Source organism: Chrysemys picta, chromosome 3, assembly GCF_011386835.1.
Source record: "Chrysemys picta bellii isolate R12L10 chromosome 3, ASM1138683v2, whole genome shotgun sequence".
Lineage (NCBI taxonomy): Eukaryota > Metazoa > Chordata > Testudines > Emydidae > Chrysemys > Chrysemys picta.
The window spans coordinates 167,607,956-167,627,466 of NC_088793.1; the positions used below are offsets into that span (position 1 = coordinate 167,607,956).

At 40.9% G+C, this 19,511-nt stretch overlaps 1 protein-coding gene and 1 long non-coding RNA gene across 4 annotated transcripts in view; one reads left to right on the forward strand and one right to left on the reverse strand.

Annotated features, from left to right (window-relative positions):
• The first annotated feature begins 131 nt into the window (after positions 1 to 131).
• On the forward strand, positions 132 to 15,004 carry LOC135982503 (uncharacterized). The gene is made up of 2 exons (XR_010599895.1): positions 132 to 405; positions 14,735 to 15,004. It is a non-coding gene; the product is annotated as an uncharacterized LOC135982503 (long non-coding RNA).
• TRAF5 (TNF receptor associated factor 5) overlaps positions 2,664 to 19,511 on the reverse strand; it is a 37,677-nt gene continuing 20,829 nt past the window's right edge. For 2 of the 3 annotated variants that reach the window (XM_024101241.3, XM_005306341.5), the window contains 10 exons: positions 18,780 to 19,004; positions 16,097 to 16,154; positions 14,650 to 14,751; positions 13,645 to 13,809; positions 12,759 to 12,836; positions 12,291 to 12,365; positions 11,936 to 12,028; positions 10,399 to 10,539; positions 9,660 to 9,828; positions 2,664 to 8,384 (listed from right to left, as the gene is read on the reverse strand). In XM_024101241.3, the coding sequence (XP_023957009.2) occupies positions 7,807 to 8,384; positions 9,660 to 9,828; positions 10,399 to 10,539; positions 11,936 to 12,028; positions 12,291 to 12,365; positions 12,759 to 12,836; positions 13,645 to 13,809; positions 14,650 to 14,751; positions 16,097 to 16,154; positions 18,780 to 18,994 (1,674 nt within the window). In that variant the 5' untranslated portion in view covers positions 18,995 to 19,004 and the 3' untranslated portion in view covers positions 2,664 to 7,806. Of the gene's footprint in view, positions 8,385 to 9,659; positions 9,829 to 10,398; positions 10,540 to 11,935; positions 12,029 to 12,290; positions 12,366 to 12,758; positions 12,837 to 13,644; positions 13,810 to 14,649; positions 14,752 to 16,096; positions 16,155 to 18,779; positions 19,005 to 19,485; positions 19,507 to 19,511 lie in introns of those variants that run through there. The other variant, XM_065589487.1, reaches the window with a different exon arrangement.

A 19,511-nucleotide genomic window follows, 5' to 3' on the forward strand; every position in this document is an offset into this window, starting at 1 on the left:
CCGCGGCAGCCCCTAGCAGCGCTTCCTCCAGCGCTCGCCCCGGCGCTGCTGCTACGCTGGGCGCAGCTCCGCCCCGACAGCTGGGCTGGAGTCTCCAGCCCCCGTTTTTCCCTATGTGCATGTTCACGGCGGCCGGGGCAGGCCGCGATTGCCGGGGAGCGACACTCGCTGCTGAGGTTAAGCTTTGTAAACAGCATCGACACGTTGTCAGCAGCACCTGGCCGCAGCCTTCGGCCGCCCTGAATGCTCGCTCCTGCCTGTGGCTGCGCACGGGGATGATCCGGGGTGTTTGTGTCCGTTTGTGCGCCAGGGGCGAAAGTGACGTGCACTGACACCAGTAAAAGTCTGATCTCTGGGAGCCTAGCTATCGAGTAAAGCGAGCCCCACCTTTTATTGGATACAGAGGTGAGTTGCGTTTCCTGCTGCACACTCTCCTCTGCGTGTAAATTACATTCCTTGGCAAAACGCATCGCGTGCCAGATTGGACAGTGTGCCTTGCTTCTTTACCACATACCCATTTTAATCCACTTTCCCCTCAATTACCTTACACAACAGTTCGTCACTATGGCTGCTCACAGCAAGTCTGAATTTTTCCTGATGAATTTGCACAGGGTAATCAAATAACATACTTCATATCCCCTAATTGCCACTGACTAAAAAAATCCCAATAGGAACACAAACCTAGTTTTCTGTGCTAACACTGCAGTCCACATGTCTGCAGCTTACCTATGTATATGGTATTGAGACTTCTAAAGATAAAAGTCCAGATACAAGAGCTATTCCAATCCCATTTTACTTTAGAGGGTTTTTTTTAAGCAGGTGTCAGGCTCTTTCCCGTCTGTCCAGGCAGCTGGCATCACTGAATGCCCCATATTTAGAGCCATAGTAAGGGGAGTGGGAGCTGTTTAGAATATATAATAGAAATAGATGTAGCCCCAATCTGAACGGGTTGTACCTCCTCTGACATACAAGACAATAACCTAGACAAACCTTAATTCAATAAGGTTTAACTTAATTCTGTAATTATTTTAGAGGTCATCCATTGTATTAAAATGCAATTGCTAGTACGTTATTGTGGAATTATATGTAACTTCTCTAGGAAACATGACTAATGCAATAGTTTGAAGTATTAGGAACTTAAAAGGACGCGTTGGGATAATACATATGAAATGGATTTCCCAGGAAATATTTGGGATGAGGGGAATGCAAAGGACTCACCACTCACCTTTTGAATTTTCGTCTTGAGCAGAAAACCATTGTCTGGGTGATTACCCATTCACAGTCTCTTCAAAAGCCCAATCTGGATAAATGACTCAAAGTCAGGGTTCTTGTTCTGCGCAAAAGTGTGTTATGAACTCAAAACCACAGGAAAACCCTTGTATGGGATTTTGAAGGACTGCTCACCTGCCAGAGCCCATGTTGGTGTTAGGGGTCATTTCTGGTTAGCCTCTTAGCATCCGTGTAGGTTCTTCTATATTTTTAGTGTTTTCTCTTATGCTTTTGCCTTAAGAATGAAGTGTGCTTGCTCAGAAAGAGCTGTGTGGTGACCTATATCATTGGCAATTACGTGGTATATCGTCTCTGAAGAGAAGGCAAAAGAAGCCTGCTTGGGCAGCCTGTCTTTTGCTGAGAATATCGCAGTTTAGTCAGGGGACTGTACAGCCTGGAAATATCCTGGTCAGAAGGGGGAAGAGACCCATGTCTCCATCCAAGAGAGGAGATAACTGGGGAGCTGGAAGCCGATAATAGGTGACCTTGCTGGACCACAGAGGGCGAATACCAGTGCAGTTGCCCTGAGCTGACATACCTGCCTCTCATAGATAGCTTGAGGATCTGCTTTCTTACATTTGGGCAACACTTACATTCCCGGTCATAGAATTGAGCTTGATGGGGATTCTCTCCCACGGGAAAGAAAGGGGGACAGACTTTAGTTCTTGCATTGGGGAAGGGCTCAACACCTTCTATCTCCAGCCTGGCAATTCAAGTGTGAACTTCACTGTTCCCATGGCCAAGCAAGAAGCTGGCACAGTACAACAGTGAAGTTACTTTGATAATCCTACCATGTTCATTGAGGATAGGCCCAGCAATAGCTATTAGCTCTGGATGTCCCATAGCATCTGATGGCCAGAAGCTAGGACTTCACAACAGGGGATGGATTGCTCGATAATTGCCCTGTTCTATTTATTCCCTCTGAAGCATCTGACATTGGCTGCTGTCGGAAGACAGGATGCTGCACTAGATGGACCATTGGTCTGATCCAGTATGGACGTTCTTATGTTCTTACCATCATAACTAAGGCTATGTTTTAGTTATGGGTATTTTTAATAAAAGTCATGGACAGGTCACGGACAGTAAACAAAAATTCATGGCCTGGGACCTGTCCATGATTTGTACTATATACCCCTAAATCTTGGGTGTTGGCAGGGGTGTAGTGTAGAGAATTATAAACTGGTATGTGCAGCTGCTTTAGGATGTTAAAATCTGAAATACCCTTACGTAAACAGGGTGTTTTTCGTTTTCTTTGTAATTCAAAAGGAGTGTCCTTTCTTGGGTACATAGCATAAACTCTGGGATGCAAATAGCTATCCAGTATCCCATTCTCTTCTGTAAAAACTGTTCAAAAATTCTGCCTGAAGTTGTTAACACCACAACCACTTTAAAAGGATGGTGAAGTTCAGTTTATTCTTTACATATTTTACTGGTACAGGTATGACAATGGGATAGAAAAATGACAATATATTAGTAAAGAGTTATCCAAAAAGGCTAAAAACTGGTCAATAAATACATTAAAAACAAACATGTTACTGTAGAAATGTCGTATACTGTTTAGGTTAAATATCTCATACATTCGGCATTGAAAATTTTTTGGTGTTTTCCATGCAAGTTACAATTTGTCTTTTCTATAACATCTATGCTATGCAACATTCTTTCCTTACTAGGAACGGGATGATATCTAAACTCCACATTATAAGTAGTAAAAACATCTGAAAAAACAAAATCCCAACTCTCAACTGCTTTTATAAATAAGAAGTTGATTAAAATGCAATCACCCTTAAAAATGTAATTTACTGAGCAAATGCTTTATAAAAGGCAGTCTTTTAAAAGGAAGCTGTTACCGTAAACCCAAAATGGGTTGCTTGTGCTTCAGCATATATTTCTTTAAATTATTTTAAAAACTATATTCATGGCAAAAAAGTAAATATAGTCAACAATTAGAGAACGAGAGGTTGCAATATGGATTGGATGAAGGTTTAACATGCTTCAAAATCTGTCCAAGAACACACTAAACATTTGTCAACATCACAAAACCATCACCTACTCTAACCATTTGAAATGGAGTTCTAATAATACTTAGTTCTTTGCATGCTCAAAGCACTGCACAAACATCTTCTAATTAGTTCTAACACCCCTGTGATGCAAGTATTATCCCCATTTTACAGTTGAGGAAATGGAGGCCGAGGGAGTTAAGTGACTTGCTCAAGTCCAGACCATGCCCTCCCATCTCTCTGAGTTCTATAATACTTGCACTATAATATATCACTTCCATCAGTCCTAGTAGTCATTATTCATATTACATCATTTTGAAAGTTACAGCACAGATGTTACTGTAAAAAAAAAATCAACATTAGATCCACTTTAATGCACCATGTTGAGTCACAAAGTTCTGGCATGCTGCACCTTTTTAAACACATGCCCATTCGTTTCAAAACAAAGTATTAAAGATATAAGATCAAATTCTGCTCTCTAGTACAGGTGCAACAGCTATTAAACTCAGTGAGAATTGCAGTTGTACAACAGATAACAGAATTTGTCCCATAGCATCTGTCCCTGGGAACATCTATAATCCCCACAGTGGCCCAGTATATACCGGCACAGTACCACAGTAGCATCAAAATAGAAATATACCACTAAGATGTGGAAACGTAGCAGCATGTAGGGAGAACTTTCCAATTTTAACCATATGCCTATCTGGACCATGTCCCATAATCCACCTGAGAACACTGGAAGTTAAATTTCTACCAGTCTGGAAATTTCATCTAAGACAACAAAGGCAAAAATATGTTTTATGCCAATTACCTAAAGCTACAGCATTCAACCTATATTAAGATTTTCATATGAAATGTCAGGGCACATTAGTGATTTTACCCGTTCTTGTCCTTTTCCTGCATTTTCTACCTAGTTCCCTACAGTCCTTGCTCCACTTTAGTTTTTGTCCTCTCGCCACAAGCTTACTCCAAATCCTTCCTGATGTCTTGCTGCCTTTTCAGAAGAGCCTCTAAGTTTTCCCCCACTGTTGGGTTGCAGGAGCAACTAATTACATTTCCATATCTAGCTATCTGATTTGCAAGTGAAGACAGACATCTACATTCTATTACTTGTACCACAAAATGATTATGGATGCACAATTAGAGCCCTCTTAAAAGTGTCCATAAAGCTTTTGCAAGGCACACATGCACTTGTCCCCACTCCTTCCTTGATAGTAGTTCCTGTAATCCGCAGTGTCTGAACCTGGCTTGTTTACGCAGCCAGTTTCTCCCCCAAACCCATACCCAGGTATACATTCACCTGCAATGGAGGGGGAACTCAAAGCAAAATTCCCAGCTGTCCCACTTCATCTGAGCTGCAAAACAGAGCCTGAAAGAAATGAGGGTCAAATTCCTAAAGTGCAGAGTACCCACAGTTGGGGCTGGATTTTCATGAGAACTCAGCTCCCAGTCAGGCCCCCTAGATTGTGAGCTTTTTGGGGCAGACACAGGCTTTATGTTCTGTGTTTGTACAGCACCTAGCACAGCGGGGGTCCTGCTACGTGACAACAGCCCCAAGCTCTATGATAATATAAATTCTAGTAAATGAAGTGGTCAGATTTCCAGACGTACTCAGCAACTAGCAATTCCTTTTGAGGGCTGCTGGGCATGGAGCACTGTTGAAAAGCTCATTCTTTATTTAAAGTAGGGCTGTCAAGCGATTAAAACAATAGCGATTAATTGCACAATTAATCGAACAGTTAATAATAGAATACAATTTATTTAAATATTTTTGGATGTTTTCCACATTTTCCAATATATTGATTTCAATTACAACACAGAATACAAAATGTACAGTGCTCACTTTATATTTTTTATTACAAATATTTGCACTGTACAAAACAAAATAAATAGTATTTTTCAATTCACCTAATACAAGTACTGTAGTGCAATCTATCATGAAAGTTGATCTTACAAATGTAGAATTAAGTACAAAAAATAACTGCATTCAAAATAAAACAATGTAAAAGTTTAGAGCTTGTAAGTCCACTCAGTCATAGTTCTTGTTCAGCCAGTCGCTCAGAGAAACAAGTTTGTTTACATTAGGCAGAGATAATGCTGCCCGCTTCTTGTTCACAATGTCACCTGAAAGCGAGAACAGGTGTTTGCATGGCACTGTTGTAGCCGGCATCGCAAGGTATTTACATGCCAGATGCACTAAAGAGTGATATGTCCCTTCATGCTTCAACCACCATTTCAGAGGACACGTGTGCATGCTGATGACAGGTTCTGCTCTATGATAATCCAAAGCAGTGCGGACTGACGCACGTTCATTTTCATCATCTGAGTCAAAAGCCACCAGCAGAAGGTTGATTTTCTTTTTTGTTGGTTCGGGTTCTGTAGTTTCCGCATCAGAGTGTTGCTCTTTTAAGACTTCTGAAAGCATGCTCCATACTTCGTCCCTCTCAGATTTTGGAAGGCAATTCAGATTCTTAAACCTTGGATCAAGTGCTGTATCTATCCTTAGAAATCTCACATTGGTACCTTCTTTGCGATTTGTCAAATCTGCAGCGAGAGTGTTCTTAAAATGAACATGTGCTGAGTCATCATCCGAGACTGTTATAACATGAAATATATGGCAGAATGCGGGTAAAATAGAGCAGGAGACATACAGTTCTCCCCCAAGAAGTTCAGTCACAAATTTAATTAACGCATTATTTTTTAAACGAGCATCATCAGCATGGAAGCATGTCCTCTGGAATGGTGGCCGAAGCATGAAGGGGCATACGAATGTTTAGCCTATCTGGCATGTAAATACCTTGCAATGATGGCTACAAAAGTGCCATGCGAACCCCCTGTTCTCACTTTCAGGTGACATTGTAAACAAGAAGCAGGCAGCATTATTGCCCGTAAATGTAAACAAACTTGTTTGTCTTAGTGAATGGCTGAACAAGAAGTAGGACTGAGTGGACTTGTAGGCTCACTTTTTTGTTTTTAGTGCAGTTATGTAACACACACACCAAAAAAATCTATATTTGTAAGTTGCACTTTCACGATAGAGAGATTGCACAACAGTACTTGTATGAGGTGAATTGAAAAACACTTTCTTTGGTTTGCCATTGTTACAGTGTAAGTATTTGTAATAAACAATATAAAGTGAACAGTCTACTTTGTAAACTGTGTTGTAATTGAAATCAATATATTTGAAAATGTAGAAAAACATCCAACATATTTAATACATTTCAATTGGTGTTCTATTGTTTAACAGTGCGATTAAAATTGTGATTAATTTTTTTAATCGCAATTAATTTTTGAGTTAATCGCATGAGTTAACTGCGATTAGTCAACAGCCCTAATTTAAAGCAAAGGTTCCCCACACACATCCTCTTTTCTCCGTCTTTGGGGAATACTGCATGTTAGCAGGAACTCTTCAAGTGCAGTTTTCCAAAGTTCTGAGCCACTGCAGGGCTGATAAGCCACCAAAAAAAAAAAAAAAATCCTCCACAGGCAGCAGAGGAGCAAAAGTTTCAGAGCTTTTGCCCCTGCCTTCCAGCAGTGGACTCAACTGGTCTGCTACTCTTGTAGGTTAGTAGATGAGCTGAGAACCCCAATAACGACCAAATCTTGGGAGGCGATAAACACCAGCAGCTTCCATTGACTTCTAATGGGGACTGGGGATGCTCATCACAAATGAGGGGGGTGGGATAGCTCACTGGTTTGAGCATTAGCTTGCTAAACCCAGGGTTGTGAGTTCAATCCTTGGGGGGGCCATTTCAAAATCTAGGGCAAAAATCTGTCTGGGGATTGGTCCTGCTTTGAGCAGGGGGTTGGACTAGATGACCTCCTGAGGTCCCTTCCAACCCTGATATTCTGTGAAGTCAGGATCTGGCCCAAAGCACTGAGCAGGAACATAGGGGACACTAATGACATCACTGGGACTTGTGGGTGCTCAGCACAGCTGAGTAAGCAGGCCAGAACTATAAGACATCTTCATCCAGACTTTCCAATAACTAGGAGCTCTGAAATTCCTGGCTAGGTTTTTCCTACCTGGCTCAGCTTTTCTCCCTCGGTTTTTAAAAGTCAGGGTGCTGCTGGGATCAGGATTCATCTCTTCATATTCAGGCAGTGTTGAAATGATTCCTCGCAAAACCACGAGAAATGCACCTAGACACCTCTATGATGGGAGCCCTATTGATGTTTATAAGTCACTGGAACCACAAATTTGCCTGGGTTCCAAAGGGCCTACTGTAGTTTCATCTTAAAATGCCAGTCTTGAGATGTGAGCCAAGCATTCACTCCCAAAATATATTGAACAGAGTAAAAATACTGGTTTGAATACATTGATCTGGTTCACACCATCAAACTGGACTTACGGATCCCCTAAATACAGTATCGAAAAAGTAAAAAAGAAAGAAAGGTTGGTGCTTTGGCAACTCAGTAGCTATTATGCAGTCAAAAATATAGTTGGACTAGTGGCAATTCACTGTTGTATGAAATTGGCCAATAGTCACCGAGAGAAGGCATTTCTTTATAGTTAAAACAGTCATGTCTTCCAGGTACTTCATAATTCCTCTAGGTCAGTTAAATCCACAACAACTTTCATGAACAAAGTGTCATCTTTGACATAAGTGTTCTTTACATTCTCCAGCACAGTGTGCGCCACAAACTTTGGGCATCCAGAGGCAATATTCATCTCTCCATCTGGCCTTTTGAAACTGCTGCTGTTAGGGTCGGCTCTGAAGACTTCCACAATGTGATTTTTTTTCCCACTTTGGTCCAGAAGCATAAGTGTAACTTTTTGCTTGAAAGGCCATGGTAGCAACGAGTCAAACTCCCCTCTCATCACTACGAAGTATAGGGAGACATGCGTCCCTTTTCCTGAGCCATCCCCATTCAGATATGCTCTTGCACATAACCTGTACCCACAGCGGCTGGTATAAAAAGGCTGGCTGAATATAGAGACAGTGCGGCCTTCCATGGCTTCTTTTTTCTTCATCTTGTAGTCCATGATTTTCCAGATTAGTTTTCCATTGTAACATGTGCCCTCCAAAAGCTTAAACCGCTCTTCGTTTTTATTGAGATGTGCTTTGTGAATACTGATGTGGACATCATGTTCAGTGGACTGGCCTTCCAAAACAACTGGGGAAGAAAGACACACGAAACATCCAGTTAAGGGAAATGGTCATTGAGACAAAGTGAATTACAGACGAGGGGACAGTAACAACTAAGTGGCTAGAGCCCAGCATTTAGAAATAACTGGGGAATCACAGGAACTACACAAGACAATTAACTTTGTGGCACTGGCTATTGCAGTGAGTCTGTTGCCATTAACATACTTTGAGTCAAGAGAATCCTCTTAATTCCCCCATTTGAAGACTGCAGACACACATGCATCTTACAGATGTGACAGAGATGCAAACTTTGGATTTGGATCCCAACTTCCTTCAAGTTTGGGTGTGTTTAGCTATATGAGGTTTTGGTTCAGATCTGTCAGAAACACACATCTGTCTTCTAGTCATTTATTCTAAAAGCATTTCTTTGTAATTAAAACAGTCGTGTTCCAGGTACTTTTCATAATTCCTCTAGGTCAGTTAAATTCACAGCTTTCAAGAATGGAGTGTCATCTTTGCATTCTCCAGCACAATGAGTGCCACTGATTATTCTAATAGTTTATGCTAATATTTTCAGGTTGTAGCAGGGAAAAAAACCTGACACTATGGGGCCTAATTCTGAGCTCACAAGTGAGAGTGAGGAATAACACCATAGAAGTGAAAGGAGAACCAAGCCCCATGTGTCCTACAATAGCAGAGCATTACAGGCTGCACCACAAAAGCAGCTTACATAAAACCCTTTTGTACATAAATTTCCTGAACCTGACCTAACAACAATGACGACATCAAAAGGAGCCCACTGGAATTTAAGGAAACAACAGGGTAACCAATAGCAGCATAAGTACAGTGGAAGTTACCAAAAAGTGTAATCTTCCTGTAGTAAATTTACCCTGACACTGTGCAGACTAATGTTTTTAACTTCAGAATCCTATAATAACTTCACTGTAGAATTATTACACTTTTTGATAACTGCCACTGCAGTTACAAACATTGTCACCTAAAGGGCTGTGCACCAAGAACTCTGGTCAGTAAAAGAAGGGTGGATAGAGGGCACAATTCAATGCAAGTTATTGCAAAGGTTTACCTGTCATCCATGAATATCAAGGACATTTATCACAGAAACAACAACATAGTTTTGGTTAAGCTTTTTGTTAAGGCTGATGTTCATCTTGAAGAGCCTCATCAGGCTAACGTGTGCAAACAAGTTGATGGGGAAGTGATCTAAACTGATAAACAACATCACAGCCTCTAGTAACACCAGTTTTTACTCAAAAAAATACAAAACAAAAAAATATGAGCATACCTAAACGCTGGTCATATGTCTCCATAAAGGCAATCTTCTGCTTTATATTTTCAATTGTCTCCAGCAGTGGCCTCAGGTCAAATTTACTTTGCTGCTGGTTTGACATTTGTATTAGCTGCCTCACTTGTGTTTCCAGCCATGCAGATTTATCAATATGACTGGCAAGAGTCTTGAAGTTTAATGCAGGAGTAGGGGAATGAACACACATTAATAAAATTAATCATTTCATTTCAGATTTTAAAATGTCTTTGTACAACAGTAATATTGACTACATATTACATTCAAGAATATCCTTGTTTGCCTTTGGAATACTTCAAATGTTTCCTCATGATTAATTCAACATTCATTCACTAAGAATCAATTTCTAATTCATTACCATTCACCATTTATTACCTTCATTTCAACTGATTTCATTACTATAATTTACATCAGCATAACTGAAATTGGAAACTGGTCCTATGAGTCTTATTCAGCATGCCTTACTCTGGTCGAACTCCCATGGAACTCCCACATTAATTATAATGGGAAGGCTGTATATATTTTATTTTAAAAAACAATAGTGATTTAAATCCATATATGGGGCACAGTGCACTCCAGAGATTAATCCAAATTCATGCAATAAATGGCTTTGAAAGCTGGTGTTTGCTATTGTCCTGGCATCAATTACAACTATTGCTGGATAATTGTATTCCAGGCCATAAAAAAGCAATTTGTCAGAAAGATCAAGTAAATATCTCACCTGGGTGTTTACCATCAAATTGCTGTTTTTACCAAGCAGCTGTGTAAACTGTCTGAAATCCTTTTCACACTTTTTAACTGTGTCTGCTAGCTGTTGGATTTTAATCTCTTTAAATTCCAAACTCTTATATAGGTCAGATATCTAAACAATGGAAAATGAAGAGTGAAAACTCAAGACTATCCAAAGCATAAAGGAAATCGATTAAAATGTATGGAAGCTATATAGGTACACCTGGAAAGGTTTATTGATGAGACTGCACCAACATAGCTAGATATAGCAACTATTTTCCTATTTTAAAACGTTAACCCAAAATCCCTGGATGGGGCAGTGGTGGGGATGGAATCCCTGCCTGTGTATGTAAAAACTATGAGCTTTTATTGGCTTAGCTAAAGAACCAGATTTTTTAGTTCAAATGCTGTAGGAGACCTAGCCTCTAGAGAGAGACAGAGAACCAAACTGTGTTAGGATGGATTAAAAATGCATTGCACTAAAATTATTGGCACCTAGTCAGTCTAACAGATGAGTTAGGGGGAAGCACTGGCTCCAAATACTGCAGTAATGTGATACATAGTAAATGATTCAGAATTCTACAGTTTTTGCTCCTTTGTTTTTAAATAAACACAGACATTGGTCTGAATTCATTCGGAGGTTTATATCTGCTTCTGCTGATACAAACCCCAGGTGCTGGGTCCCAAACAGTGGAACATCTCTTGGGGGTAGAGAGCAGTTGGTCGCTGTGCATTCCAAGGTGGTTGCAACTTCCTCTCCACTGGGAGGAAAGGGGCTGCAGATAGTGGGTGGTGCTGCCTGTAAACAGGGCATGGCCTGGGAATCCCCGAGGCACCTATCCCTTGAACCTTCATCTTTGCCACCTCCCAGACAGTCTACTATGGAACCCCTAGACAAAACTTAGGATGCCATGTCCACAGCTCTTCCCCCCCAAAGGGAGAGTGTGGGGTGAAGAACAGCAAGGAGAGCGGTGGCAGTGAATACACAAGGGTGCAGTGCGGGGGTGGGGGTTCAATCTAGCTCAGTGGTTCTCAAACTGGGTCGGGACCCCAAAGTGGGTGGCGACCTCATTTTAATGGGATCGCCAAGGCTTGCATTAGACTTTCTGGGGCCTGAGGCCAAAGCCCCACTGCCCAGGGCCTAAGCCGAAGCCCTAGGGCTTCACCCCTGGGTGGCAGGGCTCAGGTTACAGGCTCCCCATCTGCGGCTGAAGCCCTTGGGCTTCGGTGCCCCCACCAGGATGGTGCGGCTTTGGCCCTCCTGACCTCAGAGCTCGGGCTCCACCCCCCCAGGGTCATATAATAATTGTTGTTGTCAGAAGGGGGGTCACAATGCAATGAAGTTTGAGAACCCCCGATAGCTTATTGGCTTCATTGGAAAGGGTTTCTGACTGGGTTGAAAAATGTGGGATGAAAAGCTTAATATTCTTTAAAGAAGAGGCTGGGCCAATCCCACCACATGTGCAACCTGGACTTTACTTTTACCAGTTAAGAACTGTTGAAGAGTGTTCATTATATATGTTCATTACCTGTTCTTCCAATTTGGAATTCTTGTCTAAAATTTGTAGCATGTGTTCCCTCAGAGCAGCATTCTCATGGTCTGCAAGCTTTCCTCTTTTAATCTGGGGGCAGGAGGGTAAAAAAAATAAATAAAGGAAGATAAACAGACCTGTTAATAGAAATGTCTATTGGGGCAAGTGGTTAAATGTTTCTTTGCATGCTTCAAAAACAGATGAACAGCTCCAACTGCTTACTTTGATATCTTAAATCACATTGAAAGATACTGTGAGAAATATAGGACAGAAAAATAGTTACTTAGGCTACCAGCCTTTAGTGCTTTTGGAGGCAAACTGCAATCACAGTACAAATGGAGGTCTAGATTACCTGTATAGGACAGCCATATTGTTTATAGGGACAATCTACTTCTGCCTCAGGACACACAGAGAAGTGCTTATCCATCTGCAAATATTAACAAAACAAATAGGTAGTGATAAAATTATTGAATAATACATTCATTGAACCTAAACTCCTGCATAAGGGGTGCAAAAAGGCCAAAGTGATGTTAAGATACCATTTGTCACATACAATAGAGACTGATTAATCAGTGTCAACAAACAAGACAGATGGTTTACAATAATACAATGTGCAAAAGCTCTGCAAAGCATAGCACGTTCCTATGATATGCTTTGATAAGGTCATGTATCGATTTTAGGAACAAACAAAAGTAGCAAAACTAGAGAAATGAAGCAAATTCATACCAAATGTGGACCAGTGAGGCCTACAATGCAAGTTCTAGTTTTCATAAAATGATACAATTTGCCAACTTACAGTAAGTGATAAAACAAATAATACCTCCTTTTTCAGAATTATCTGAGAACAGTTGTGGAGACAAGGCACAGGAAAATCAGGACACTCATTTTTCTCATGGTTCTGGGGGGGAAAAAAAGATTGATTACGAATGGCTTATACACCAGACTTGTTATACATGAATAACTCATTTTTTTAAAGATCATACAGTGCATGCAAGTAGGAATAGGCAAGATATATATTCTGCACAGCAGCACATACTTACATCAATACACACATCATTGGAATTCAGAAAATAATTACAAACATACCAACCCCCGCCCCCTCACCACAACATTAAAAGAATGTTATGGTTGCAAAAACCAAGCATTCAATAGTTAGGAAATGCCAGAATTAAAAGTTGCTTGTGCAACCTTAATTCAACCCTCAAAAACGTGCATAGCGTCCTAGGTCCTCTCAAAGGAAATATTGCCAGAATTTTTTAATATGAGCAAAACAGTATACTTTTCCCTAGCCTTGATCTCGGAAACAACTAAATCATTTTGGCTGAAATATTCAAAAACCAGATTTAGACATCTGAGGCCAAATTTGTCCTTTGTGTAATTCCACGGACTGAGAAGATAAATTTGGCCCATTGGCTTCAGCATGCACACAAAATTTTTTATTAATTTGTCAGAAATAAAAATATTAAAATATTTTTTTAAATATTAATTCTTTTTAAAAAGTATTTTTAAAGGGAACAGATGTATGTGGAACTGAATCCAACTTTGTATCTATAGTTATCAATATTGTTTTAAAATACATGTATTATATGTTCTTCAGATAATTAAATGAATTTTGTTTCATAAGCATAAAACCTCACAGCAACTTTGGAACTTTTTTCACAGCAATTTAAACAGTTGAACTTTTAGGAAATCTTTCGCAATCTTACCTTTAAATTAATTGAAACCACATATTGATTACAGTACTGGCATATTTCTTCTCGAAATTTACAGTGCAGACTTAGGTGATCTTTTAAATCTTTCCGAAGAATTTGATCATGACATTCATCATTAGTGCACTGAACACTTTCAAATAAGCACTGCTGCAGGTGATCCTGTGCCATGCAACAACAAAACACCATCATACTTAAAAAGTCACATGAGTGTCGAATGCATTGAGTAAGCTAGAATTATGGTTAATTGTGCCCTTACTTAAATACCAAAGTGCCTGCTAGAGATATTAAGACACTACATAGGTTTATTTAAAGAAAACCAACACAACACTTTCCCAGTAATGGCTCTCATAATTAAAGTCAGAGAAAGGTCTGAAGATTCAGAGAATCTTTGCTTTGATTTCCACTCCTTGTCCAGTTAATATCTCAAACAGGAGCCAAACTGAAACAATTTATATTGGCAAGCAGCAGCAATACTTTCTCTAGGTTCTCATCGATTGTCCATCACCATGGCTTCGACATGCCTGAGTCTCCTTTCTCTCAGTTTCTACAGAATTTTAACTTTCTTTTTAACAAAATTACTGTTTTTCACTCTCCTAGGAGCAGAGAAAACCTTCTGAATGTGACCCAATGTAGTGATGTCTTACTGAGTCAGCTGAAAGACAGAGACATTGTCACAAAGAGAAAGGATATGTGTTAACAGGAGTCCTTATTAAGCCAATTATTTAAAATATAATGGATGTGAACTTACAACTGCAACAGGTTCGGCTTAGTATTTAAGTTTCATATTTACATATAGTAGTACACTGAATAGGTCAAATCAAGATGTATGTACTTAGGCCAAACTCTAGTTACAGTAATCTCAATGCTGTAATAACTCTGAAACCTAATGACAATAGTTTAAAGGGGAAAGAGCAAATTCATTTATGACAAGTCAAAGTTTTGACTGACTAAAGACTTCAGAATTTGGGCCAATATGTATAAAGATATTTTAATACTAACCTGATACCGTCCCAGAATTATTTTTGAATTGCATTCAGGAGCATTTTTGCAAAATACTTGCAAGTTGAGAACTTCTCTTTTACAGCAATTGTCTTTGAACACCTACAAAGGAAGCAACCTACATTCACAAAATATACGAACTTGCATCATTAAGAACACAAAGGACAGCAACCTACCACAAGAAATCTTTTAAATGAGAGGCGTCCACTCCAGCTGCTAGTGTGGTTCCAAACAATGTCATGCTGAAAACATATACTGAGAATAGTGGTAAAAGGAAATCACTGACAATACCAGGAGACTAAGAACAACAGTGAGATGCTTTGAACATGAAATAAAAACGGGCTGACTACATGAATTATGCATTGAGCTACCTATTGTATTGCAGCTTTGGAAACCTGGGATTGAGGCTAACCTTGATCTTTCATTCTAGGACCTGCATTGGGCTGAAGCTGTTGTAGAGGTGATGCTTTTAGCTTCTGGGAGGAGGGGATACAATGCATTGCTCATAAGCATCTTCCACTTGTTGTATGAGAGCCAAATTAAGCTCTCAGAGCAGACTGTCAGCCTTCTTTTGAGATCTTCAAATGAGAAGCACTATAACAAGCACAAAGTATTACTATTGTATTAATGGTCCCAAATCATCTTTTTGTGTTACTGTTGCCACCACAACTCGTGCACACAGTAAAAGGAGGGTGAATCCACTGAATAAAATGGTGGGTGAAATACCTACAACATCCCTAACACGTGGAATGACGGGCACAACCTGATACCCAAGTTCCTTGCTGGGTGGGGATGTGAAATCCACTGGGAATGCACTCTGGCAGAAACACATGGGTACAGGGAGGGCTCACGCTCACACTCTGGGCCAAATAAATATATTCCAAAGAGAACGTGGCTTAAAAAATAGCCATTGTGTGACCTTTTCCCCCAAAAAAGAATACCAACAAAAACCAAGTGTGCAGGATTAATGAGTTACGTTGAAAATAGGCAAGGTGGCAGATTATGTTAAAACGAAGTCCTGTTAGATAACCAGGATAGGAGGGATTAAAAGAATAAGAAACCTATTCGCTGCTGTACATACATTTCAAGACCAGAGACATGAGTCCAGTCCACCAAATCTGTGGGTATAGACCACATACTACTGGGTTCCAGGCAGGACTCCCAATACAAAGTACTAAGATGACTTTGTCTTGAAACAATTCAGTGGAGTGTAAGGTAAAAGCTCCAGCTATAAGGCATTAGTGTCTTACTTCACCAACAAAACATCACCAAATACAGAGCTTCCTTGCACATCGTTTCCAGAGATGAAGGTGACAGTGCCCTTGCTCATTTAAAGGCTGAGAGCTGCCTTCGTCCCTACTTTATCTTACTCTTCTGTTGGAGGCCCTTCCCCCTACAGGCTGGATGTCCGTGCAACCATAACTACCAGAATTATTCCTTTTCTTACCTCCTGCACTTTTATTGTTTCTTTGTCTACAGGACAGGTGGGTACTGCATTCAATTCTCTACATAAATAAAAAAAAGGCAGAAAAATGTTAATTCACAGAATGCTTAATTCCTTCTACACAGACTTGGCCACACTGATTCAAACCATTGGTTCATCAACTTCATTATCCTAGTGGCCAATATCAGATGCTTCAGTGACAAGTGGGAAAAGCCCCATAATGCACCTTGCTAATTTTCAATACTGAATATGGGGATTAAATGTTTGAATAACACTTTGAAAATGGATTATGCTAAGAATTATAAAGCCAAGTTCTACCCTCAGATTAAGAAGGAATTTCATTTAGTATGAGAAAAAATTATTCCATTATTAATAAATCTGTTTTTAATTAACATAATTTTATTACCCCATGACTATATATTGCTGGCAAATGATGTTGTATTTGGGAAAAACCTCACAGTGTAGGTGAAAGGATTATTATCCATTGCGTAACTCAAGCAATGCCTTCCCTTTCATGCTTGAGACCTTTTCAATCTCCTGAACTATCTCAACAAGTATCAGAAATACTAAAAAGAAAGGGCAAGAAAGAAAATCCCTAATGACATATTATCCAAGGAGGGACAATCCAAAAGAGAAAGAACCAAATATGAAACATTAAAAAGTATATTTAACGATACTGACATCTATCTGTGCAACAAAGTTTCAGCGAAGCCTACATGGCCAACTCCAACCTTCAGTTATATAAGGGCCATATATCAGTTTATCCCCACTGTGCAATTAGATCTGTGTGGGTGAACGAACCCTTTTTACCTGTGATGAGCCCCCCATGAAGTCAATAGACCCTTTCACCTCTGTGAGCTGACTGCAGGATCGGACTGATTCTGATCTCATATTAGATTTATAATGCTATAACTCTATTAAAGTCAATGGAGTCACACCAGTGCAAGTGAGAGCGGGATCAGTCTAACCACCAATATAAACGATTGTTTGTTTAATGCAAATAACAACAGGCATCTAGATATTATGGTGACAGACAGGAGTTTTAAGCCCATTCAATCACAACTGCTGGATGGTCTCTCGCCTGTCATATTCTATAGTATAAAAGCTCAAACATTTTATCTGAAAACAACTGCATCAGACCCACAACATGATTTACTTTGTTTGCAATTGCCAGAAAGACCTTATGTTCCTCACTACCACCAGTACAAAATGTACTAGGGACCTTTTAAAAAAAAACAACAAAAGGAAAATCCAGACACATACACACATGTACACACTCCTTGATCCCCAAATGGCAGATTGTATCTTGAGACATATGTACCTTTAGCCCAATGGGAATAGGTGCCATTCCCAGTCTGCTTTCAAACACTGTCCACACACTGAGTAGAGTCCATACTTCTCCCCTTCCTGGGGTTTGGTTTTATTATAACAGAGAAATTAACCAGAATAAAGTATAAAGTTCAGCTCAATCCTACTGTGTGGGTTTGACCACTCCTAGGGTTGCCTACCTCAAGACTCACTCACCCCCTAGATTCTTTCCAGTCTCCCATATAGCTGAGGTCTTGTCTACACACCAGAATTAAACAGATTTGTTAAATCGATACAGAATCTGAGGTAAACTGATCCACCTCCCCCTTCTGCGTACACACACCAGTTTCTAAACCGATTTAATTAGATCAATATAACATTTATGTTTAGAGAACGCCTCAGAGGGATAGCAAGCTGCCAGTCTCCATGAGCCAGCAGAACTAACTTAAGCCTTCCTACAGCCTGATCAACACCTGCTACCAGATTGGAGTGTTTCAGGCTAACACTGCCAACCTGCTACACCAGGGAAGGGCAAACTTTTTGGCCCGAGGGCCACATCAGCATTGCGAAACTGTATGGAGGACCAGATAGGGAAGGCTGTGCCTCCCCAAACAGCCTGGCCCCCTCCCCCTATCCGCCCCCTCCCACTTCTCACCCCCTGACTGTCCCCCTCAGAACCCCGCCCCATCCAACCCCCCCTGCTCCTTGTCCCCTGACCACCCCCTCCCGGGACCTCCGCCCCTAACCGCCACCCGGGACCCCACCCCCATCCAATACCCCCGCTCCCTGTCCCCTGACTACCCCCCACCCCAGAACCTCCACCCCATCCAACCGCCCCCTGCTCCCTGTCCTCTGACTGCCCCCCAGGACTCCCTGCCTCTTATCCAACCCCCCCACACACTTACCATGCTGCTCAGAGCAGCAGGAACTCACAGCCCTACTGCCCGGCCGAAGCCAGCCATGCCGCTGCACTACCCGGCAGGAGCAGTGGGCAGAGCACTGGCGTGCGGTGCGCTGAGACTGCGGGGGTGGGGGGACTGCTGGGGAGGGGCCGGGGGCTAGCCTCCCTGGCCGGAGCTCAGGGGCCAGGCAGGACAGTCCCGCGGGCCGTGGTTTGCCCACTTCTGTGCTACACCAACAGAGACTACATACTTTTACACACGCATAGCATCATCTCATATGATTTGTTATGAGATTTGTTACTGAACCAAAGCCCACTGAAGTCAATGAATTTTTCTGCTGACTTCCACGGGCTTTGGATTAAGTCCTTTAATATTGTTATGGCATTTGCTATTGACTTTCGAAAGATGTTGACTATTGTTAATTGTTGGGAGGAAATTATTTTTAGAGGGAAGAGAGAGAACTCTATTGTTCTTACCTCAGAGAAATAATACAATGCTGGCAAAATCTGTGACCGCATCCTGTCTGGTGAGGATTGTGAAGGACTAAGTGGCAATAGGCACATTTGTACCGTTCTTCTAAGGTTTCAATGAAGTGGTAGTCAGTGTCAGGTTCAAAGTCTAGAGAAATGCCGCTGCTGGAATTCTGGCGTGCGAAGCTGTTTGAGAGACCAGTAAGTTCTTCAGAGGCCATGGAAGCTGTCCTGGAAAGCCAAGGACAAAGAGTTTCAATTTAAGTACTTTTATGATTATAAAATCACCTCTACTACAGTTTGCAAGATGAACATTAGCGTGTTTTTGGATTCATTCTCTTGCCGTAGACTTCAATACAGATTTCAGATGAGAATGCAGGATCAGTTACTAGACAGCAGTACAAAAAATATCAAGGCACTCCAGAATGATGAATACTTTATTTCAGAGCTAGCACCAATGTTTATGATTGTGAAGAGGTTCATGGTCTGAAAATTTCTCCCCAACAGAAAGGAGGTTACTTTTCCCTAGTTCTCATGCTAGATCCTGCAATCCTTACTCAAGCAAAACTGCCACAGACTTCAATTAGGTACAACTTAGTCCTACAAGTCCCAGGCATCAAAACTCTACATACAGTAATAAACATGCCTTGGATTTGAGCCCACACAGCTTTACTAATTCATTTAAACTAGTTCAAAAAGAGTAATGTCTCACCATGGTTCACAGCAACTGGAAGAAAG